Source organism: Sus scrofa, chromosome 16 (assembly GCF_054392235.1).
Source record: "Sus scrofa isolate SSC_HxYL_T2T_F1_AM1 chromosome 16, Sscrofa_HxYL_maternal_Yorkshire_Landrace_v2.0, whole genome shotgun sequence".
NCBI lineage: Eukaryota > Metazoa > Chordata > Mammalia > Artiodactyla > Suidae > Sus > Sus scrofa.
The window spans coordinates 63,834,581-63,858,156 of record NC_139398.1 but is presented as its reverse complement, the minus strand read 5'-3'; the positions used below and the strand labels follow the sequence as shown (position 1 = coordinate 63,858,156).

Sequence of the window (23,576 nt, the reverse complement as noted above, 5' to 3'; positions counted from 1 at the left end):
TCTCATCTCACTTTGCTCTGCAAATCTATGTGGTGGGGTTTCTGGGGCTGGCAAGGAACCTGGCTGAAGTTCCCAGCTGAAAATCTTGGCTGCTAGTAATTCGGAGGGGTGGGGCTTCTGCACTGGGCACATGACAGCGTGATTCCATTGGATCCAGGTTGCAGTGGCCAGAGGTTTGATCTGGGGGGAGGGTCTGGGGGAGGGGGTGGGGAAGGATCTGGTCTAGGCTCTTATCAAAGCAACAGTCCTTCCTTAGATCCCTAGGCCTCAAGGCACACAGGAGCTGGGGCGCACCGGCTGGTTTTAGGTGATCCAGGACTCGGCTGCTAAACTGCAGGGAATCCCGCAGTGAGAAAGGTAGCCTCTGCCGTTCTCCTCCCGCCCTGACTGGCTCTGAAAGTTGGCAACAGTCGCTTTTTAACACCCCTTCCAACACTTGCTGGTCTCATTTCCTGAAGAAGGGACAGAAGACCTCAGGGCAGGCAACAGTTGCCAGGAAGAATTTTAACACACTGATTTTCTTTTTCCTTTGTATTTGGTTTCCTTCTATTTCTAGCACGGGCCGCTGCTTTTCCATTTATGGTGGACCGCTAAAGTTTCCCTTTAAAACTACCTTAAATAAAAAAGGGAGTCAATCTGAAGAACCATACCAACACCGTGACGGTGCCGGTAGGAGGATGGAGAATGAGGGAATTCCTCGCCATTCTGCTGTTTACAGGCCAATGAGCCCACACTTTCAAGTCGGAAGCCCTCTCCTGGCTCTACAGTTCTGGTAGGGAGCCTGGAATGACCTGGGAGACAAAAGAAAACAGCTCAAGACAGGGCACCTGCTGGGACAGAAGAGGTGGGGGCTGTTTTCCTCTAAGGGCCGTGAGAAAGGACCATCGGCAGGACAAGAGCTCTGTGCTCCATTAGCAATGTCTGCCACGGTAGGATGCGCGCAGCTCCCTGGTCCAGAGCAACCACTGCATTTTACAAATGTGGATTCAGAGGGACCAAGACGAGCAGCGACTAGCTAGGGGCGACACTGAGAGCTGCGGACTCTTTCCACTTCCATGGCAGTATCCAACTTTCCTTGCAAGTTCCTCATGCCCCCCTCCAGGCCTCCTGCACAATGACTCCTCCAGAGCATTGCAAATCTGGAGAGTTCTTAGATAACTAGGCCAGCCGTCAAATTGATCTTCAAGAAGCCCCAGGAACCTGGTGAGGTGGGTGGGTCGCTGGGCTCTCCACCCTGGTTTCCACTAGGCAGTGCCACTTTTAGCTCCCCAGTATATGGAAGAGGGTGGAACCCACCAGCCTGCAGGCCTAGTCTCCAGACTTTGTGGGTTTGCATGGCCACAGGAAACCATCAGTGGAGTCTTCGGAGAGGGTCTGGGTTCCTCCATTGCCCACAGTCCTCCCTGGCTTGCTGCAAGCTGCTCTCGACCACCCCTCATTTTATAGTTGGGATTATGAGTTCAGAGAGGGGAAGGGGCTTGCCAAGGCTGCAGAGCGAGCAGGGAGGAGAGCTGGAACCAGATCAAGCGCTCCTCTTGGGAGGTGCTGAGGATGTGGGGAGCTCCATTCCTTTCTCAGACCTGGGAAACAGCACAGCCCTTTTTAGATGGAGGGAGGAAAAACTCCGTCTCTCATGGCTTCTGCTCATAGACCACGGTTTCTGCAGCAAGTCCTCAGCCCAGGATAACTAAAGCTGGCCTGCACTGCAGCCAGCGCACCTTCATTAAATCCAAAACACGTGCAGCCTTGACATCACGCAGGAGTGTTAGCTTCAAGATCTAGATGAACACCCTTCCCAATGCAGAGAGGATTTCAAGGACTATAGGTAGGGTGCCCAAAAGTTGATAAACCCCAGCTTAAGAAACCAACTTTAAAAGGTAAGCGTGACCACCCCAATAAAACGCCATCACTGGTTGGGTTTCTGGGTTGGTGGTTCCTGGCAACAGCCTGGTAGTGACTGGCTGGGCTCCAGATCCACTCGCAGGCAATCTGTTGCCCCGGCTTAAGGTAGAGAGTGTGGGTGGGAGGAGAAAGAGAGAAGGGTGGAGGAGAGAGGGAGCGAGCGAGGCGAGGGCAGAGGCAGCTGGACAGGCTCCACCGGCTTAACTAATGGGAAACATGATTCTGCTGTTCCCCGTGGAGACCACGCGTCCCCTTTGGTTCCGATCTGTCGGCTCCCCCCAGCTGCCTGCCCAACATCTGGCCTATGTAGGTCAGCACTCCCAACCTCTGTGCGGAATTGCAACACCCTGCAGCGTGTTCGATTTCCCAACACTCCAGAGCAGCATCACCACCGGAAGTGCCAAGGACCGCGGATTCATCTTTTTAAAGAAAAGCACGTTAAATTTTATCCTAGAGAAATGCCGCCAAGTGTTAAGATGCCTTTGAGACCTGGATGTCAGAGTGAGGCAGGACCAAGACTAGGAGGGGTGGAGATAACATCAGCAACTGCACCGGGGAACCTGCCCATGATGCGCTGGTCCCGGGCTAGCTGATTACCAACAGCATGTCCATTGTCCTGCAGCACTAGGAAGGAAGGTGGGGTGCCCTTGGGGTGGGGAGGTGGAAACCCAGGCCTAGAAAGCCCCTGCCACACGGTGAGGTCATGTGCTAGGGAAGCAGGGGACTTCAGCTTCAAGCCTAGCTCCTTCAGCCTCTGAAATCCCTTCTCTCCCGGCCCCAGGCTGGAGCTTTCCTGTCCCAAGTCGGCATCAGGAACTGCCAAGCCCAGGCGCCACAGCAAGTGACACACTGAGGGTGGCTGACTGCCCATTTTTCTTTTTTTCTCCATCTTTTTAATTAAGTGAATGCTTGGAATGTGGCCCAAATACAAGCGCTTGTGGCGTTAGCAGCCGATGAGATGCTCTGGGTTTAGGGCTGTGATCTGGCCACTCCTCGTTCACAGGCACACAGGGACTGGGCAGGTGGGCAGGGAGCCTAGGTCTCAGAATGTACCTGGGGGCAGAGGCGGGCCAGGCTGGGAGGTGGGAGATAGGATCAGGCTCTCAAAAGCGAAAACTGAATCATGTTTCTCCTCTGCTTCAAAGACTTCAGTTCATTCATTCATTCATTCATTCAGCAAATACAGACAGTGCCTACTGTACCACGCTCCTTTCTGAGGGGTGGAGATGTAAGGATGTGAACAAGGATGACGGAGCCCCCGCACACCTGGAGCTTTCAACCTTGTGGAGGCGGACCGAAAAGGCACATCCGGGGGCACATCCCACTCCCACCTGGCCAGGTGCTCCCTGGCCCCTTACATGCCACTGCCTCCCAGAGGGGAACATCTCTCCTTCCACCTGCTTGGCAGCTCTTCATTTCCCAGGTGTCAGCTCAGAGGTCACCTCCTCCTGGAGGCCTTCCTGGAGACCACACGTCTGGGTCTGACCCCTATTCCCTGGGTTCCCACAGCCACCAGGGCTGCCCTCGCTCAGCATGCATTCCTCTGGGTGTGCGGTTCTATCCATGTGACAGTCACCCCAGCCCCTGGGAGCCCTCGAGGTGCAGGGGCCGGATTTGTCTGCCTCACCAGTCTTCCTGGTGCCTGGCAACACTGGGTTCACTGGAACCGCCCGGTGGGAGACCAAGAGGTGGAAGGACAGGCAGGCAGACCAAACGCCGAACCAGGGCCACCCAGCCATATATCAAGGTGACCTCACTCGAGCCTCTCCCTGTCTGGGATAACAATGCTCTTGGAATGGCTGAGTGAACAGCTCAGCTGCCAAGGGTGCTGGAAACAGAAGCGTCTTTGTTACAGAGGAGAGGGCAGGCGCGGGGCCCAGCCCTGGGAGAGAAGTCCACTTTTCACCCCCGGACCTCTCTGGACAGACGATGGAGGAACAAGAGAACAGCGCAGGAGCGATCCCCGCTGCAGGTGGAAGCGGCGGCCCAAATCATGGGAGAGTCAGGGCAGCCCAAGGGAAGCCTTCGGAGGCGCTGGGGCTGCTCTGCATCCCATCTGGGGTGTGGGTCCAGAACCTATGCATGCGTAAAAGCTCATGGAAGGCTACACCAAAAAAGGGGATTTTCCTGCCACGTCTAAATTAAAAATTAAAAATAACAATCACTCCTATGTCACTTTAAAAAAAATGCACTTTCTTTAGAGGACACGGAGATGATTCTTGGCTCTGTAGTGTACAACTGCCCTGGGACTTTACAGGTCACTTCACGGCTCCAAGCCTCCATTTCCTCATCTGTAAAATGGACAGAATCACCATACCTACTTCATAGGCTTGGCCAAGGATTCAACAGGCTAATGCAGGGCAGGGGCTTGGCACATGGCCTGACTACAGGGAGCTTTGAGCACAATCACTGCTACCCCCCTTATAGCGATGAGGCACTGGAGGCCTAGGCTGAGTCTGGCTCCCCTGAGGTGAGCTATGCTCAGGAGAAAAGTCAGGAATGTCACGCTGTGAAACCCAATGACTGCCCCTCTTCGCAGATGCCTGCTCGCACAGGGCTGCCCCCCCAGCCCATCTTCCCTCGCGGCCAGAGTCTCTTCCAGATGATGTGCAGCACGATCCACTTCCAGCGCTGGCCAGGCCCAGCACTTCTGCTCTTCTAGATGGAGACTCAGAGCGGGTGGAAACACTCGCTGGCCCGGGCGTGCATCGCTAGCCCAGGCCTCTGGCTGCCAACTCACGGCCTTGCACACATCTGGCCCGAAGCGGCACGGGGAACTTTCCAATGGCAAGCAGAGGTGCTGGCAGCTGGAGCCCAGGCTCCGCCGAAACCAACCTGAAGGCTAGCTTTCTAGGAAAGCCTCCAGGGCAGGCACTTAGGGCTCGCGGAGATCTCCCAGGCTGCCGGGGGAGCCTGGGGCACTGCAGGAAATGGAGCTGAGAGATTTAAAGTCAGGGCCTCTCTGGTGTTAGCAGGGCTGCCTAGGGAGAGGTGGACAGCCAACAAGAGCACCCACTCTGTGCAAGGCATTAAGTCATGAAAAAGAATCAAAATGGGCCACATTTATTGGGCTGATTAGACATTACACTAAGTACTTGGTTTATGCTAAGTCACAGGGTCTGGAGACTCAGAAAGGGCAACTGACTTACACAAGGTCACACAGCCAGCATGTGACAGAGCTAAGATCTACACTTGGGCTGTGAGACATGGTGAGAAAAGCCCAGGAAAAGGCCCAGCCCAGGGCCTGGCACACAGGAGGTAGCTAACAGAGAAGACAGCGATTGAATTATCTCACAGGCTGCAGGCCCCCTAAGAAACACTTTACAGCTGCTCACAAGAGCACAGAGGGCTAATTCTGTTGGTGGAGATTGGAGGGACCCTCCAGCCAGGAAAACAATTGCTTTGGATCTTGAGGGATGAGTAGAAGTTCTCCAGCTAAGAACAAATACTAACGAGTTCTTGCAAAATCCCCAGCACACTCTGCTCTCAGGAACCCTATGGAGTGAGGCTTATTTCCATCCCATTGCACATCGCTCGCTGTAAACTGACATTCAGAGAGGGGAGGGGGCTGGTCCAAAGCCACGTGGCTGCTTAGAGAGGATGTCAGAATTCGAATCCAGCTTTGTTTGACTCCAGAATGCCCCCTTCAGTCCCCCAACCAAAGCCACAGTCACTGCAGCAAAAAACGGCAGTAGCTATCTAAACCAGAACAAGAAATGTGGGGTCCCCCAGGCAGTGTCTTGGGGAGTCTCAGTCTACAGCTGCCAGCGCTGGGTCAGGGGGCCCAAGAGAATGCTGCTCGCTCTCCAGCCACACCACATGAGGCAGCCCAGTCTCAAGACAGCAACAATGCAAATAGCACAGCCTCGCAGTTGCACCTGGGTTTCCATCCTACCTACACCGCTTCCTCGAGCAAGCAATTCAGGAGCCTCAGTTTCCCCATATGATAAATGGAGATGCTAACACAGTCAGCCCTTGGTGTCCACAGATTTAACCAAGCTCAGATCGAAATTTTTTTAAAAAAAGAAATTCCAGAATCTTCCAAAAAGCAAAACTTGAATTTGCTGTGTGCTGGCAACTATTTCCGTAACATTTATATTATATTTATAGCTATCTACATGGCATTTACAGTGTATTAGGTATTATAAGTAATCTACAGATGATTTAAAGTATTCCAGAGGATGTACAAAGGTTACATGCAAATACTACACCGTGGTACATAAGGACTTGAGCATTCATGGATTTTGGTATCCATAAGAGATCTGAGAACCAAAGCCCCAGAGATACCAAGGGATCTTGGAACAGTGTCACCTGTCTCCAAAGGCTGTTGTAAAGTGTAAATGGGACAGTGTCTGTAAGATGCCTAGCAGAGTGGTGGCTCTTAACCTCCTTCCACGTAAACAGAGTGGGTTCCTTACGCCCAAATCCAACCCAGATCATTAGGCTGAACTAAGTGAACTCCGCCTTGTTAAGTCAAAAATTGACCACTTCATACGGTTCAACCCAAGAGCATCCCAAGGGGTTAGAGGATTCCATCTCTGCCCACCGGACTAGACAGAATTCGTTACTTTTCTTGAGTGTTGACTATACGTCATATACTGGGATGACTCCCCCATTTATAGATGAAGAAGATACTGAGGTTCTGAGAGGTTAGGTAACCCAACCCAAACCCCACAGGTGAAAAGTGACCAAGTCAGGATTGACACCCAGGTCTGGCTGTAAAGCCAGTGCCTTCACCACGCACAATGCTTGGCCTGGTACCAGCAAGAGGTCACCACAAGGAATCTGATTCTGTCTCAGCTGAAGGACGCCATCAATGGCCAACACCCTAGAATCATGGGACCTGGGGATAGAAAGGGCCCAGGAAGTCATGGTTTCATTCAGGGAACACGTTAGGCACCTGTTCTGGTGGAGCCCTGGACTACGGGGGACTTGGGGGCTCAGGAGAGAGAAGACAAGTTAACAGACAACTAGACCCAATGTGTGAGCACTGACATGGGCTTGGTCCACTAGGAACGTCAGCCTCAAAGCTGCGTGTCTTCACTGGGCGGCAGGCAGAAAGAGGCCGCCTGTGACGGTCTGGGATACCCCCTAAACGACTGCCCCCTCCCCTTAAGTGCACCTTCGTCATTCTGTCCCACTGGGCTTGGGGACATGAAGAAGGAGGGGGAAAGAACTAGATGAGAACGCAGAGGGGCTGAGCTTACAAACCCTGGGGACGGCCACCCATTAGGAGCATCATAAGGGAAGTAGGGATTCCTGCACCAGATTAGGTTGGGGCTGCATACGTGGGTTCCAAATTTAGTACAGCAAAGAAGCCTTTTTCCCCACATGAAACCATGTGTGGTTCTGCGGGTTCCTTGGCTACCCCTGTGCTCATGCCCTGCTGGGCTTCTCACCCGACTAATCCTCCTAGCCTCGTGTGACCTGTGTGGACTTTTCTGCCAGTCTCTTGTGGTTTACCTTTTTATTTTGATTTTTGGCCACTCCCAAGGCATGCAGAAGTTCCCGAGCCAAGGATTGAACCTGCGCCGCAGCAGCGACCCAAGCCCAAGCCTCTGCTGTGACAATGCTGGACCCTTAACCCGCTGCACCACAAGGGAACTCCACTCTCTGGTGCTTTAGAAACAGCTCTACGAGACAGGAAAAAAGGGAGCCAAGGAAGCAGGGTCCCTTCCTTCTCCCTCCCTCCAGGAAGCTTTCCAGACTCCGCCATCCCACACTGTTCCCTCTCCTCCAGAGAAACCTGGGATAAAACATGAAAATACAATACAAAGTAAAACAATGTCACTGCTCGCCACCGCCAATGGTTTCAAAGTGTTTCCTATGAGGCTACACTGCCTTACTGTTTCCACTCAGCAGGGGTGGAAAGTAAGACCCAGGGAGGTGAAGTAACCTGTTCCATCCGGCTGGTAATAAAGTCTCGGGCAGAGGCTGAGCCATCTATGTTTCTACCACCAGAGCCGAAGCCTTAGGCATAGTTTTTTCCCAGATCCTTTTTCTATATGTCGAAGTGGTTTAGGAAATTAAGATCACATCACACAAATGATGCGTCTTTTCCACTTGCGTTATATGGCGAGCATCTCCCCATTTCATTAAACATTCTTGGAACAAACCATTTTTCAAGGCTTCCTGACAGTAAGGCTGTAAGGCTACATATCATTTATTTAATCCTGCCTCCAATGATAAATATTTAGGCTATTTTCAATATTGTTTTAATTACTGCACTGCTAAATATCCAAATGGATAAGCCTTTGGGGAAAACGGCTTTTAGATCTTACGGCTGCAACCTGGACTCGTCCATTTAGGGCATGTTTCTAAAGAGTGGTCATTCCAGACCACCTGCCTTCTATCATTTGCGGTTGCTTATTTAAAATGCGTATCACTAGTCAGGAAATGGTAGTGATGACGACAGCAAAGATAATGTAATACTTGGAGGTAACTATTTATTCAGGACTTTTAGGTGCCAGGCACTGCTGTAAATCCTTTACATGAAAAAACCCATGGTAGGTACTATTTTTTTTTTTTTTTTTGTCTTTTCTGCCTTTTCTAGGGCCACACCCGTGGCATATGGAGGTTCCCAGGCTAGGGGTCTAATCGGAGCTGCAGCCGCTGGCCTACGCCACAGCCACAGCAATGATGGATCTGAACTGCATCTGCGACCTACACCACAGCTCACGGCAAGGCTGGATCCTTAACCCACTGAGCAAGGCCAGGAATCGAGCCGGCAACCTCATGGTTCCTAGTCGGATTCATTAGCCACTGAGCCACGACGGGAACTCTGAGTAGGTACTATTCTTACACTCATTTTACAGGTGAAGAAACTGAGGCCCAGAAGTTAAGTCATTTACTAAGGTCACACATTCCGCCAGTTATTGACAAATCCATGCCATCTGGCTTCCAAGCCCAACCTCTGAAACTTCCACCCAGAAATCTTTCACCGTTTTGCGCGTGTGTGTGTGTGCAGGTGTGCGCGCGCGCAATGTGTGTGCCATGGAGCCATTAGGCAATCTGACAAAATCTATATTCCCCTTCCCAAAATTGTTTAAAAATGAATAAAATAAAGCATATCATATTCCAAATGAAACTAATATTAAATTGAAATTAAAATGTTTAAAAAATAAAATTATAAATATATGCACACTTTAATAATGCAGTAAATAACAAAACTAGAAGTAGGTTAAGCAACGGCACAATTCTGAACCAGTAATGAGTAAAAAGGATCTATTGGGATCTACGCAACAAGTGAAAAGTGACATGAAAACATCGGTGAATTTCCACCAGTGACAAAGTCACAGGTATTACTAGTGCCACTGAGGGCCGCCGCCTTCATTCACAGTGGAAAAATTGTGGTTGGAGGTTAGTAAGAATAAAAATGTACTCTTTCCCCTTCCAAGTTCAAGGACCCTCTGAATTCTACCCATTTTAAGAATTTCTCTGTTAATGATGGGTTTCCCTGTCCCAGAGTAGCCATCTCCTTTTTAATTTTTAATTTTTGGGGGGGCTGTGCCTGTGGCACGCAAAAGTTCTTGGGCCAGAGATCAGATCCGAGCCACAGCAGTGACTACGCTGCTGAATCCTTAACCACCGCTGGACCACCAGGAAACTCCCCATCTCCTTTGGACCCCAGCTCAGAGCGCCACCTCTCTGTCCTAGCAGGAATGCGCAGGCCAGGCCTCAGACCCCTGGCCTATCCCCCAGCCCCACGTCAGGCCTACCATAGCCCTCATGCTTTGGTGACATCTTCCGAACAGATGGTGACCTCTGTGAGGACAAAGGCTGCCCGGTCATCTTAGCCTCTCTTGGGCTTGGGGCCAGGCCTGGCCCAGAACAGATGATAAATCCACATCTGTGCAACTGACTGGCAGCCAAGGGTGGCCTGAAGCCACAGGCTGCTGATTCACACCTTGGCTGGGGGGCAGGAAATGGTGACGTCACTGTGTGGGTTTCTGGCTTTCTTTGCTAGTACAGTAGGCAGGGGGTCCACACAATTCTGCTTCATTAAGAAGAACAGAAAAGAGTATCCTTATGTGCTGCAAGGCGAAGTTTCCCTTCAAGTCCGGGGGATGAGTTGACTCTACCCTTCTTTACACTCAATGCTGGGTAATAAAGCTGCGTATGATCCTGGGCAAAGTACTACATCTTTCTAAGCCTCAGTTTCCACATCTGGGAGATGGGCTAACGACAGTAACTATGTAGCAGACATCTACTGTTTCTACCTGTCCAGGCTCCGGGCTCTCTTCTTCCAACAACAGTGCCCTGAATCTCCTATGACTACTGGCAATTTCATTGTGACTGTCCATCAAGGTGTCCTGCCCTCGCCTGGCCAAAGGATGGTCAGGTGACCTGGCTGGGCCAATCAGATTCTCTTTTCCTGGAACTGGACTCCTGAGTGGCCAAAGGGACTGAGGGATGGAGCAGCTGCCTGCTTCCGGTGATGCTCTGATGCCCACTGGCAGTCTCTACCTCCTGGATAGCTCCAACGGACCAAATCCTTCTGTGTGCAGGGGTTGAGCCTTCCCCTCGGTTCTGCCAGGGCCATCTTCCCAACACATTTCCACCAGCTTAACTTATTTCTGTCACGTGCAACCCAAGAATCCTCCTACTCCTTACTAGGTGGAGCTGCTGCTCAGATTCAGTGACATAAAGCACGAAAAGCCTTGAGCATATAAGAAGCATTCAAATAAATGACAGCTATTCAATAATAATAATAATAAATGATGATTAAGTTCTGAGAGCAAAACAAACCTGGAGCTATTTAATCTCTCCCAAATTTGAGAACTCCTACTGGTTTTCAGAGTCCCCTCTAATTTTTCCTATCCTCCCCCACCTAACTGCATCATCACTGTCTGCACACAGTCCTCCTGCGGGCAGGTGCTCTCTCCCTTCAGCCAGGTGTGTCTGTCTGGCCTCTCTAGTCTCCTGTGAAAGGCCTTCCTGCCTGCCCATCAAGACAGGGGAGTGTCAGAATCCCCATCGAGGCTCAGCAGAAATGAATCTGACTAGCATCCAGGAGGACGCAGGTTTGATCCTTCACCTTGCTCAGTGGATTAAGGATCCGACGTTGCTGTGAGCTGTGGTAAGGTTGCAGATGCGGCTCAGATCCTGTGTTGCTATAGGCCAGCAGCTATAGCTCCGATTCAACCCCTAGCTTGGGAACCTCCATATGCCACTGGTGAGGCCCTAAAAATACAAAAAAAAAAAAAAAAAGAGTTCCCATCATGGCTCAGGGGAAACAAATATGACCAGTATCCATGAGGATGTGGGTTTGATCCCTGACCTTGCTCAGTGGGTTAAGGATCCAGCATTGCCATGAGCTGTGGTGTGGGTTGCAAATACAGCTTGGATCTGGTGTTGCTCTGGCTGTGATGTAGGTTGGCGGCTATGGCTCCGATTCAACCCCTAGCCTTGGAACTTCCATATGCCTTAGGTGTGGCCCTAAAGAGCAAAAAACAGGGGTGGGGGCGGGGGAGTTTCCCTGAGTACCAGCTCCACCCAAGCACTCCAGATTCCATCTTGGACAGCTCTGGTCCTGAGCCAGGGGTCACAGCCTTCTTGAGGGTGGAGTCAAGAGGGTGGGGCTTTCTATTCTTTTATGGCTCTTGGCCTAGTCAGGAGCCCCCAGATCCCTGGGGCTGCCACTCACCCATCAGGCTCCATCTCCATCAGTGAAATCTTTCCTGCTTTTTCCAAACATGCCACAGGCTAGAGTTTCCGTTTCCTCGCTCTCCCATTCTCTCAGCCTGAAATCCTCCTTCCCCTTCTCCACTGGGCAGCACCCCTCCTGTGCTCTAGATCAGCCTTGGGTCACCTCTGCTGCGCCGCCTTCTCTAACTTCCAGAACCCAAGGGCACAGGCCTCTGCTCATTCCCAAGTCCCAGATGAGCCCTGAAACTCCTTGTCTACCTGTCCTTCAGGGCACTTGACCTCCTCGAGGTCTGAATTCCCTGCTTTGCATACATCTGTGTCATCCTTGTGCTTAAAAGTGCCTGGCTCCTGGAGGGACTTATATCTGTTCAGTGAATTCCCAGGAAACACTGTTCATATTATAAGGTAGGAAGGAGGGTCTCTTTCTTTTCATTCCTTCCTTCCTTCCTTTCTTCGTCTTTTTAGGGCCGCACCTGTGGCATATGGAAGTTCCCAGGCTAGGCGCCGAATTGGAGCTGTAGCTGCCAGCCTACACCACAGCCACAGCAACACAGGATCCAAGCCAGGCCTGTGATCTTCACTGGATCCTTAACCCACTGAGTGGGGCCAGGGATCAAACCTTCATCCTCATGGATACTCATCGGGTAGATTACCGCTGAGCCACACCGGGAACCCTAGGAAGGTTTCTTGGTTATTGTTTTATTGAGAGTGGTCGTTTTGACAGCACTGCCAGATAAGTACAGGATGTCCAGTGAAATCCGAATTTCAAATAAACAATGAATACTTTTAAAATATAACTATGCCCCAGATATTACCTGTTTATCTGAAATTCAAATTTCACTGGGCATCCTGTATTTTCATTTGGTAAACCTGGCAGCCTAAGTCCTGGGGTGGCCCAGGAGGGGCCTGCAGAAGCAGGTGGGAGAGCTCTGTGTACACACACACACACACACACACACACACACAGACACCACCTGTACCTCTAGTTCCTTTTCCCCTCACAGTCAGAAGAAGGCTCCGGGCCAGCAAGTGTGAGGCAAGAACACCCTGTAGTTTGGAGAATGGGGTAGAGGAGGGATGGTTTGTGGCAAAGCTCGGGCCCGTGGGTGCCCAGCAGAGCCCCTAAGGATGCACTACACCAGCCCCTGCCCATGGGCCCACTTGCCAGGCCTCCGGAGTCTATCACATCAGCCAGTTCCCACGTCCTGCAGGGGGCAGGATGCCAGCCCCACTCAGGGTCTGATGACCTCTCTGGGAAGGGACAACAGGGCCCCAGTCTCTGGGTATTACCCCAGCCGGGAAGCTCCAAGGACAGCTGTCCCAGCAGCACCGTGCCCCTGGGCATCGGGCACAAAAGCTAATTTAATTTCCCCACCAAAGCCAGCCACTTCCCAGGGGGAGAAAGCTCGGGGCCAACAGCAGGTGGCTGACAGAACCACACCAGAACCCAGGCTCTGGGCACAGAAGCCACCCTCGCAACCTTCCAGCCACATGGCCTCTGAACAAGCCTCATCTTCTCTTTCGGGCCAAGGGTGGTCACACCTCACCCCTTGTGCCCACCAGGCTGACAGCATGCTCAGCCGGAGGCTCCCTTTCCTACAGCTGCAGTGACGCACAGCTGGCCTTGACCTCCAAGGGGAAGGAGAAAACTGAGTCACACCAAGCAAGACCATTCCCCCAGCACAGCTTTCTCCAAGGAAAAAAGCCTGCCTGATTTGCAACAGGATATGAGTGTCCTGGATGAGAAGTACAGAGAACGGAGCCGTCTCCTAGGCCTTTTTTTGGCAGTGTGACAACCATGCTGTGTGCTGACTCCGCTGCACCTCCAGGTGGGTGACAAGCAGATGGATGGTCTGCCCGGGGGAGTGGGGTGTGGGGCTCACCTCTAACCTGAATGGCCGCACCCTTGACCTTGGGGTGCAGAGCACAGAACTCTTTCCAACCTACTCAGATCCAAGCGCAATGGGAGGGAGGGGCCTTTCGACTAGGAAAGAAAGCATTTGCTTGGGCCTTCCTTCCCTCATTTTATTATTATTTTTTAATTAAAAAAAATTTTTTTATGGCTGAACCTGCAGCATATGGAAGTTTCCAGGTTAGGGGTCAAATTGGAGCTACAGCTGCTGACCTACACCTCAGCCACAGCAGTGTGGGATCTGAGCCACAGCTGTGACCTATAGCACAGCTCAGAGCAACACCAGATCCTTAATCCACTAAGCGAGGTCAGGGATCGAACCCACGTCCTTATGGATAATAGCTGGGTTCCTAACCAACGAAGCCACAACAGGAACTCCCCTTGTAGTATTTTAAACTCATCTTTTGCCACTTCTTGGGCTTGAGGACTTGAAAGCTACATCCAGAGCCTTGGCTCTGGGGCAGGAACTAGGGAGAGTCTCAGAGGCCAGCACCTACCTGGGGAGGACCGGCTCTCAGAGGAACTAGAGAATTCTGCTGCTTCAGGACAGGACTGGGTGGCAGGGTGTGGGCACCTGGCTGGAGCCGCCACAGTTTGGCGCTGCTCCTCCTTTAAAATGAGCATGCGCTGTTTTTTAAATTTGTACTAAAAGCAGGAATACATGATCCACGCAGAACATTTGGAAAACAGAGAAATGCACAGACGATTAAAAAAAAAGTGACATATATCTTATCAGCTATACTTCTGTGCCTTCACAGATGCAGATTTCCAGCCTGCATGTGTAAGCAGATGGGAGTCAGCCTGGGCACGAAGTCTTGCCACCAGCTTTTACGATTGAATATTCCTGTGACCGAAGATGGAATGCATTTCTGCCATCTCGATGGCATTCTAGCACGTGGATTTAGGATGTTTTACTCATCTTGTTCTCTACTGATGGGTATTTAAGTGGTTCCCAACTTTTACTATCATAAATGATTCTACATGTGTACACTCCTAATACGGCTCATAGTTTCTGAGCCCTTCCTCTAGGCCAGGCCCATTCAATTCTCACACCAGCCCTATGAAACTAGAACTATCATCATTCCCATTTTACAGGTGAGGAAACTGAGGTGTAGAAAGCGTAACTAATTTGTCTGAGGTCACACTGCTGGTGGGTGGCAGAGCAGGGATTTGAACCCACACTGTCTGGCGTACCTCCCCTGCTTATGGGAAGCATGGAATGGCACAGAAACAATGTTTGAACTCAAGCGACATTTAAGTAAATCCGAAGAGATGCTAGCCAACCCATGCCCTTTGACCCTCACAACTGCAGGAGCTGGGTGTAAGAGTGTAACAGGTTGAGGATGACCCAGCAGGTGAGGTGAGGGGCCTGGTGCCCTGGAACCCTGGCCCAGACGGATCAGGATGGCACAGCGCGCCTGACAAGGTCCTCTGGTTTTTAATCAGAAGAAAGCAACAGTCATTTTTTAAAAACCGACCTGCGGGGTCTTAATGCCTACTGAGGGTGCTACCTCTCTGCGACGCAGGCGGGGCACGGGACCAGGACCCACCTGCAGAGGAGGCAGGCAGGCTCTGCCTTGCTCACACGCCTATCCCAGGGCAGCAGGTGTCCAGCCTGGAGGCTGCACCCTCTACATGCCTCATGAATGAAAGAGTAAGGAAAACACATACGGGCCCCCAGGGTGGTAGGCAGGAGAGAGGCAGAGATGTGGCTCACGGCTCTTATCATTAATACCAGTTTTCATGACCACCATCGATTGTGTGCCTTTAAGACAGGAGGCATCAGGCTGGGCAGTATGTGAGAATCGCCCTCTCCTGACAGGTAAGCACTATTACTGCTCCCATTTTTTTTGGTCCACACCTGTAGCATGCGGAAGTTCCTGAGCCAGGGATCAAACTTGCAACGCATCAGTGACAACACCGGATCCTTAACCTGATGCGCTACCAGGCAATTCCCACTGCCCCCATTTTAGAGGAGCTCAAGGAGCTTGTCTGCAGGGTGACCCAGCTCAGGGGTTCAGGAAGAGGACTCAAAGCCAAGTTCTTTCATCATGAGGGAATGGTCCATAAGAAATGTGCTAGGAGCTGGCATTTATTCCCCAGCAGGAGGGATGGAGAATGGATTGCGTGCATACATTATCTAAACCAGCACACAATCCGCTTAGAAGGAAGACACGGTCCTCATTTTATAGATACAGAAACTAAGGCTCCGAGTTTCCTTGGGGCACAGTGGGTTAAGGACCTAGTGTCATCACTTCAGTGACTTGGGTGGCTGCTGTGGTATGGGTTCGATCCCTAGCCTGGGAACTTTCACATGTCTCAGAAGCAGTCCCCCCCTCCCCCAAAAAAAAGAAAAAAGAGAAAAGAAAAAACAAACTAAGGCTGGGGGTTAAGTGAGTCACCAAAGACCATGCAGAACTTGAATGCAGGAATGTTTGTCACTGATACCCAAGTTCTTTCCACTCAAGTTTGCTGGCCTGACCTGCATGTTTCTGCAAAAGGGAGTGCTAGGATGGCTAAGGGGGTGCTAGGATGGCTAGGGGGGAGGCAACTGGGGACCGGAAAATGGAATGTAGCTAATTTGGGCAGCAGATTCACAGTTTGTTTCAGACCACTGAGCCTGCCAGCCAGAGGCCTCCCCTAGACTGAGATAAGAATGTCGATGATGCCTAATAAGGGTGTGACCCATCCTGTGAAAGGCAGTTGCTCAGAGGAGAAACCCTTGGCTCTTGGAGCCTGGCGAGTGGAGAGGGAGGTTTCTAGGCGTGCAGCACATCCAGGCGCACAATGAACCCAGAGCTTCCCTGGAGTGAGAATGAGTAAGGGCTTGCTGTGGTCTGTGCTTCGTCAATCCGGGATGAGCAAATAAGACTAAAGGGCCCAGAGGGGGAAACCCGAGCCTGGAAGCTTAAGTGACCCATCTGTCTCATGGTTCAGGGGTGGGATCACAAGGCTGCAGAGATGTATGTCAATCCCCACACGGCCACTCCTTGCTGTGTGACCTCAGGCATATGTCTGTACCTCTCTGAGCCTCCAGTCTCAAGAGTGAATGGGAACATTAATGTAATTATCTGAAGGACCAGGACCCTGAATGCATAAATAAATTTCATCAATTAACAGATCAATAATCCACAACCCAATATATTGAAAAAGAGGCAAGAGATAAAACAGGCAATTCGCAGAAGATGAAAGTCAAACGGCTGATAAAGATGTAAAAAGATGCTCAACCTTACTAGCAAGCAGGGAAATGCAAACAAGCACGGCCAGGAGATACTATCCACACCCACTAACAAGTCTGACAATTCAGAGTGTAGGCAAGGACCCAGAGCAAAGACCCATAGTCACAGCTCCTGGGGAAATAAATGCACAAGTGAAAATGCACAAACCCTGAGACCCTGCAGTCCCGCCTCAGCTGTATGTGCAAGGAAGCACCTCTAAGAAAGCATCCTAAAAGTCTGTTTTTACACAGTTTTAGAACATTCAATCCAAGGTTAGAGGGTGCTAAAAAGGTAAAAACAGGAATTCCCATCGTGGCTCAGGGGTTAATGAAAGCGACTAGCATCTAGGAGGACGCAGGTTCGACCCCTGGCCTCGCTCAGGGTGTTAAGTACCTGGCATTGCTGTGGCTGTGGCGGAGGCCAGCAGCTACAGCTCCGATTCGACACCTAGCCCAGGAACATCCATGTACCACAGGTGTGGCCCCCCCCCCCAAAAGTAAAAACATTAAAAGGTACATGAGGCCTGAGTGAGGAGGGGAGTGACTGCCACAGGGCACGAGGGATTTTGGGGGGTGACGGAAATGTTATAAAATTGGGTTGAGATGATGGTTGCACAGCTCTGTACACTCATTTAAAAAATCAATGGCTTGTGTACACTTACAATGGGTGAATTTATCTGTCAGGAAAGCCACTGGAAAAAAAATGTCTATTGGTCCATTTTTAAAACATGCCTGGGAATGATAAGCACCAAATGTAGAATACTGGGTTTTGGTGGGGGGTGGTTGTTGGGGTGGGTAAACAAGGGGCTCTGCATCTGTAACATTTTATTTCTTAAAAAATAAAAATAGAAGCTATTTGAAATGAGTAAGGCAAAATGGAAAGACCCGACGGCTGGATGGTAAACAGACAGGTATTTTACTTATTCTATACATCTCTGTGTTTGAAATGATGTACAAACAGAATGGAAAAGTACCTATTTCAAAGGGCTGTTGTGATGACTAAATACACACAGGGGGCTTAATCCAGTGCCTGGCCCACAACAATGGATTAAATTGCAGCTATTATGCAGCCTGCTCTTCTTAACCTCTAAAGACCTCGAGACACAGCAAGCCAGTATCTCCTGGACCCAGCTGATGGACACTCTCTTCTTCTCTTTCTCTGCTTTTTAGGGCCACACCTGCAACATATGGAGGTTCCCAGGCTAGGGATCTAATCTGAGCTACAGCTGCCGGCCTACACCACAGCCACAGCAACTCGGGATCCGAGCTGCGTTTGCAACCTACACACCACCTCACAGCAACGCTGGATCCCCAACCCACTGAGTGAGACCAGGGATCGAGCCTACATCCTCATGGTTACTAGTCAGATTTGTTTCTGCTGCGCCACAATGGGAACTCCCCAGACACTCTCTTCTAACCCCAAGGCTTCTGTATATCCCTTTCCAGTGCTAGAAATGGGGTGATCCAAATAAAATCTGCAAAACAGGGAGCACTTCCTCCTCCCCTCAAGCCAGAAGATAACCCAGCTGGGGAGGGTCCCCCAGGGTATGGCCCTTGAAAGCCTTCTTTCCATTCATTCAGAAAGCCATAGGCTCCAGGGCAGGTGAGATGCTGGCACAGAAAGGCCAACAGATAGACAGAGGACAGTGGCTCCAGGGTAGCTCTCTCCAAATAATAATATTGTTGATATTATTGTCCACAATAATCCCTACCCACCCGTGGGGATCTCAGAGGCCCTGGGAGCTCCTGCCCCTGCATTTTCCAGACCTGGTCCCTGGTTCTGTCCCTGGGCCTATCGAGGATGTCTCTGCCTGCAGCTGAAGGAGGTCGGGGTCAGGCACAGTGAGGATAGGTGCCCTGATCCTGGAGCAGATGCCATTTCAGGTGGAACAAGGTGCCCAGTCCTGATGGGCAGCCCCGAACTCCAGGTGTAGTTCTCCAACCAGATGTGTGGCACCTGTGACCTGTTCCCTCCCAGGCAACCAAGTGGTGAGCAGGTAGAGGGGAGGCAGCTGCAAATGGGGAGCAGGTGGTGGGGAACCCTCTGAAACTGACCTGTGTGTTTTCATGCAATGGTTGGAAACACTGCCCTTCTGGAAACACGTGAGGAGACATTCTGGCTTGTCATAAATGGGAGGGCGATGCTACTGGCATCTATCGGGCAGAAACCAGAGAGGCTGCTGAATACAACGCACAGGATAGGCCCTCACGACAAAGACGGATCTGGCCCAAGATATCAATAGTGTTGAGAGGAGAAATTCTGCACCAGAGGGTAGTGGCAGTATTTACAATTTCCGGACTATAGAAGCTCAGAGAGGTAAATCGACCAGCTCAAGGTCACACAGGAGGAAGTGGCAGAACCTAGGGCTGTCCACCTCTCCTGCTCATGCTGTCTCTCCAGAGTGGCTGGGCCAACTGCAGAAGGGAGGATAAAAGTCCGGGCCCACGGCAGTAGCTGCATCGGTGCCCGTTCTTCCCAGAGTGGCAGGGCCAGGTATGGCTTGAGAGCAGGGGTAGGGTCACTCGAAGTTTCTGGTGGGTCCCCTGCCATCACAGCACTTAATTTTCTCTCTTTCTGTGGATGTGGATGACTAGGGCTTCAGGTCAACCCACCATCCCTCTTCATTTGATGAACCCAAAAGACTAGCTCAAAAGGAGGGGGGCCCTCTTGAATCACAAAGAGTGACTAAACCCACATGCAGCAAAACAAGTTCATGGTGAAATTCCTCCTCATGTGACTTTGGTATGTTCCCAAACAGAGTGACATGGATACCACGGGGCAGGGAGACAGGCATCTAACGGTTCTGGAATGTCAACCCTGTTGGTCACACGTCCTTCTCCCAGGAAGTGGGCACCACTACCCCCATTTACAGACAAGGAAACTGAGAGTTGGGCAAGTCATGACGCCAAAATCTGAACACAAATCCATGTGAATATTCAGAGACGTGTTTGAAGGGGCCCCTAACAAGTGACTGAAGGCTTAGAAAGATGCCCCTCAAAGCTGCAGAACCTCTAAAAAACAGGCAGGCAGGGATCTAAGGAGAGAATGAAAAGCCTCAGAGTGGTCACAAATGATGGCAGTTTTTTGTTTGTTTGTTTTTGTTCTTTCTTCTTTTTAGGGCTGTACCTGCGGATAGGGAGGTTCCCAGGGGTCGAATCCGAGCTGTGGCTGCTGGCCTACGCCACAGGCGCAGCCACGTGGGATCTGAGCTGTGTCTTCGATCTACACCACAGCTCACAGCAATGCTGGATCCTTAACCCACTGAGCGAGGACAGGGATCGAACCTGTGTCCTCATGGAGGCCAGTCAGATTCCTTTCTGCTGAGCCACGACGGGAACTCCGTAATGACGGCAGTTTTTAAGGGGACTTTGCTTAGAGACACCCTGAGGTATGAAACCTGCAAATCGGTGTGGTCTGGAAGAACAACATTTTTGGGGGTGGAACAGACTTGATTTCCATCCCTGCTCAGCCCTGACTGTGACTTCCGGTGTAGGACCTCACCTTTCTAAGCCTTAGTTTCCTCATCCGTCAAGTAGGCTTAAGAACCTGTGCTTGACCGCCGTGTGACGAGAGGGGACAGGAGAGTGTGAGTGGACGATGATGCCCGGTGCTTGGTGGCTGCGTGTACTCTGCTGTTGCCAGCTCACAGATCCGGTGGGAGGTGGCATGGAGAATTTGAGAACGCCTCCCGTTGCCATGTTGGTAAAAACTATCTTCATACCAAAGAAGCAACTCAGTTACACACTCAACAGGCTCAAACAAGAAACCCAGATTTGGCAACATTTGAAACAGTTAACCAAAAAAAAAAAAAAAAAAAAAAAAAAAAAAAAAAAAAAAAAAGACAATTTAGCCCAACTATGGAATCAAGGGAAACTTCACCCTATTTAAAGATGCCACAGGTCCAGGAAACAGCTTCCCACCGCCTGGCTAAGGCTTAAATAACTAGCTGCCCAGCCAATAACAATACAGGCTCACAAAGCACACCCTTTCTCACAGGGAGCGCAGAGTGGATTCCCGGCAATCTCCTTTCAGAATTTTACAGACGGTTCATGGAGAGCTTGTAGATCTGCTTTATAAGAAGCAGCCTCTTAAGAAAAGAGATCCAAAGACGACTTACTGGGAGGTCAAGGCGCTGAATGTAGCCAGCCAACGCCCCTTGCTCTTTATTGTTCTATACTTCTTTGTTAGGATTTTTTTTTCCCTCCCTCTTGCTCTTTTTTCCTTCCTGCTTAACTTCTCTGCAGCTAGGCGCTGCCACTGCCCCCTTCTCACCACCAGAGACACCACAGCCCTCTTCCCTCCTCCAGAGAGGCCTCCCCAAGGCCTCCCCTGGGTCCACCAACCCACAGACCCATTATCCCTCCACCTAGAAGCTCGGGCCCCTGAGAGGCCCCCTGAACCCACAGATTCAGCTTCAAGACGCCGTGGAAACCATTTCTCATCTAGGGGATCACCACCTGCCCCAGGCACACGTTCCAGAGGCAGGGAACACCGAATGCCTTGTTCCAGAACCCGAAGTCTCCTGGAGCCTCAGCTTTCCCATCCGCAAAACGATGCTACCCGCCCATTTTCTCAAGTCGTCGCCAGCACTAAACACGATTCCTATTTTGCCAGGGAACTACCAGGAGAAAACTTTAATACATTTTAAAACAGAAGTTACTGGAGAGAAGGAGCAGAGACTGGTTTTGTTTTCCGGGGTTTTTTGTGCACCTTTTCATGCTGCAGGCACTCAAAGCATCCATTCGCAGAGACCTTCACCGCTCGGCCTGGCCCCTCCGAAAGGGGGGAACCAACTTGGCGATCCCTGGTGGGGCTACCTGTGGCTGGGCACTGCGGGTCTGAGCGCCTCCGGACAAGGAGGGACAGGGCGGGCGGCCTGGGAACTGGCGCCTCTCTCTCTTTCTGTCTGTTTCCTACACCGGCTGGGGCCAGACTTGGGAAGGGCAGGACGGGAGTAGGGGACACAGGGAGCAAGGGGAAGGGGCGGCAAAGAGGCGAGGTGGGGGCGAGGCGGGAGGAGCGGGTGGAAGAGCGGAACAGGGCAAAAGAGAGGAGGGGGAGGGGGAGAGAGGGAGGAGCCGGGAAAGACCCGGGCAGCTCAGCAGCAGGGCCGAGGCGGGGAGAGAAGGGGAGGTGGGGGAGAAAGAGCAGGAGGCAGAAGTTTTCAGAGCCGGGGGGCTCTCGGTTGCCCCCAGCAGGGCACCGGCTCGAGGGGGCGTGGGGGCCGCGCGATACTCACATAATGCTTGTTGGGCACCCGCCGCTTCTGCACGTCCAGTACCTTCACCTCCACGATGCTGCGCCGCGGCGGCATGGCCGCTCCTCTGCGGGGCCGAGCGCGAGGGCTGGAGGCGCGGGATGCAGGGGGCGCGCTGACGCGGACCGGGAGCCGGGGGCCGAGCGCGATCCAGAACCCGGGCCGAGCACGAGCCGCTGCAGCCGCCGCCGCCCTTCGCTCCGCGCGCCCTCCGGCCCGGCCGCCGCCGCCGCCGCCCGCCTCCGGCCCGCCCCCGGCCCGCCCCCCGCGCCGCCGGCCCGCCCCCCTTAAAGGGCCGGTCCCAACTCCCGCCTCCCGGCGCGCGGACCTGACTGGCCCACGTCCGGCCTCCGCAGGGCCTTTGTCCCAGCGGCGAGCCCCCGCGGCCAGGAGAGGGGACAGGCGGGCATCCGCCGTGCGAGCACTGATGGCCTGGTGGGTTCATTCCCGCACTCTCTTTCTGATAGTCGCGGTCGGGCGCTGGATTTGACGGCCAAACTCCTGGGTTCAAAGTCCAACTCTGCCGCTATTCAACTCTGTGACCTTGGGCAAGTGGCTTAACCTCTCTGAGCTCAGTTTGTTCATCTATAAAATGGGCCTAGTGCTGACGCCTACCAACCGGGGCTGTCCTCAGGATTAAGTGCCTGTGAGGTCAGAGCCACTATAAATGTTGTCATTTGTAAACTCAGCCTCAAGCCATGGGGATTCCGGGAGGTGCAAGAGGCCAGCAGCTTCTCCTCCTAGGCTTACAGTCTGAGAGATGGGGAGAGGGGGAGAAAAACAAACAAACAAACAAAAAAAAAACCCCAACAAATGCAAGTACAATACAATGACAATAGCAGCAAAACAGGGTGAGAGGGTGGTGAATGGGTGAAGGGCAGTGGATGCCTGTTCACAAGGCCATTGACTCCCAAACGTGAAGCACTTACTCCCTGCCTGGTGCAGTGCCTCTTGCTTTGGGGGACATGGTCTCTGAATTGTCAGGACAGCTGTGGGGAGAAGAGGGGGTTGCAGACCCATATTACAGAGGAGGTGTCTGAGAGTAGCCCCCAGAGTCACAGAGCTGGTGTCGGGACCCCATCTGTGTCTGGCTCTAGGCATATTTCACAAGTTAAAGCAGAGGGTGGCTTGGGCTGCTCCACATTTCTTCATCCAGCGCCTCCGAGGCCTGGCTTGGCACTGAGTCATTTTCAGGAGATGCTGGCTGAACAAATGTCTGAATGAATGTACGCATAATGCATGGATAGGAGGTTTAGGCCCCCGGCCAATGTTTTACACGAGTAAGCAGGGCTCCTTCCAGCAAACCACACAGCTCCCCTCCAGGCCTGAAGGAGCCCAGAGCTTCTTCGCATCCTAAATCCAGGGTGAGCCTTTGAAAGAGGGTGGTGGTGGTGGTGATCCAGGCAGGATGCGTGTCAGCAGCTCTGGCCAAGCCACTGGAGAGTCTGGTGCCAGTTCATTTTGACTCCGCCCAACTCCTTGCCCCTCTGACTTCCTTGCCAGGTTTTACCATCCTGCTCAGGCCCTGGAGGCTGGCCGATGAGGATGCCACTGATGAGCTCCCTGTCCTCTGGCTTCGGGTGAGGCTTGGTTAGTGGGAGTCCTTGGCAGGAGATTGAGGCCAGGAGGAGAGAGAGGT

The 23,576-nt window shown here is 52.0% G+C and overlaps 1 protein-coding gene and 1 long non-coding RNA gene across 4 annotated transcripts in view; both read right to left on the bottom strand.

Moving 5' to 3' along the window:
- SH3PXD2B (SH3 and PX domains 2B) overlaps positions 1-22,159 on the bottom strand; it is a 125,677-nt gene extending 103,518 nt beyond the window's left edge. For both annotated transcript variants that reach the window (XM_085002460.1, XM_021077089.2), the window contains exon 1: positions 21,920-22,159. In XM_085002460.1, the coding sequence (XP_084858586.1) occupies positions 21,920-21,994 (75 nt within the window). In that variant the 5' untranslated portion in view covers positions 21,995-22,159. The remainder of the gene's footprint in view (positions 1-21,919) is intronic.
- Positions 9,381-16,175, bottom strand: LOC146395624 (uncharacterized). 2 transcript variants are annotated; one of them, XR_014831601.1, is made up of 2 exons: positions 12,095-16,175; positions 9,381-11,035 (listed from the first exon to the last, which is right to left on the bottom strand). It is a non-coding gene; the product is annotated as an uncharacterized LOC146395624 (long non-coding RNA). The 2 variants fall into 2 exon arrangements; XR_014831602.1 differs by having other exon boundaries at positions 9,381-11,029; positions 12,095-14,669.
- Positions 22,160-23,576: the final 1,417 nt, after the last annotated feature.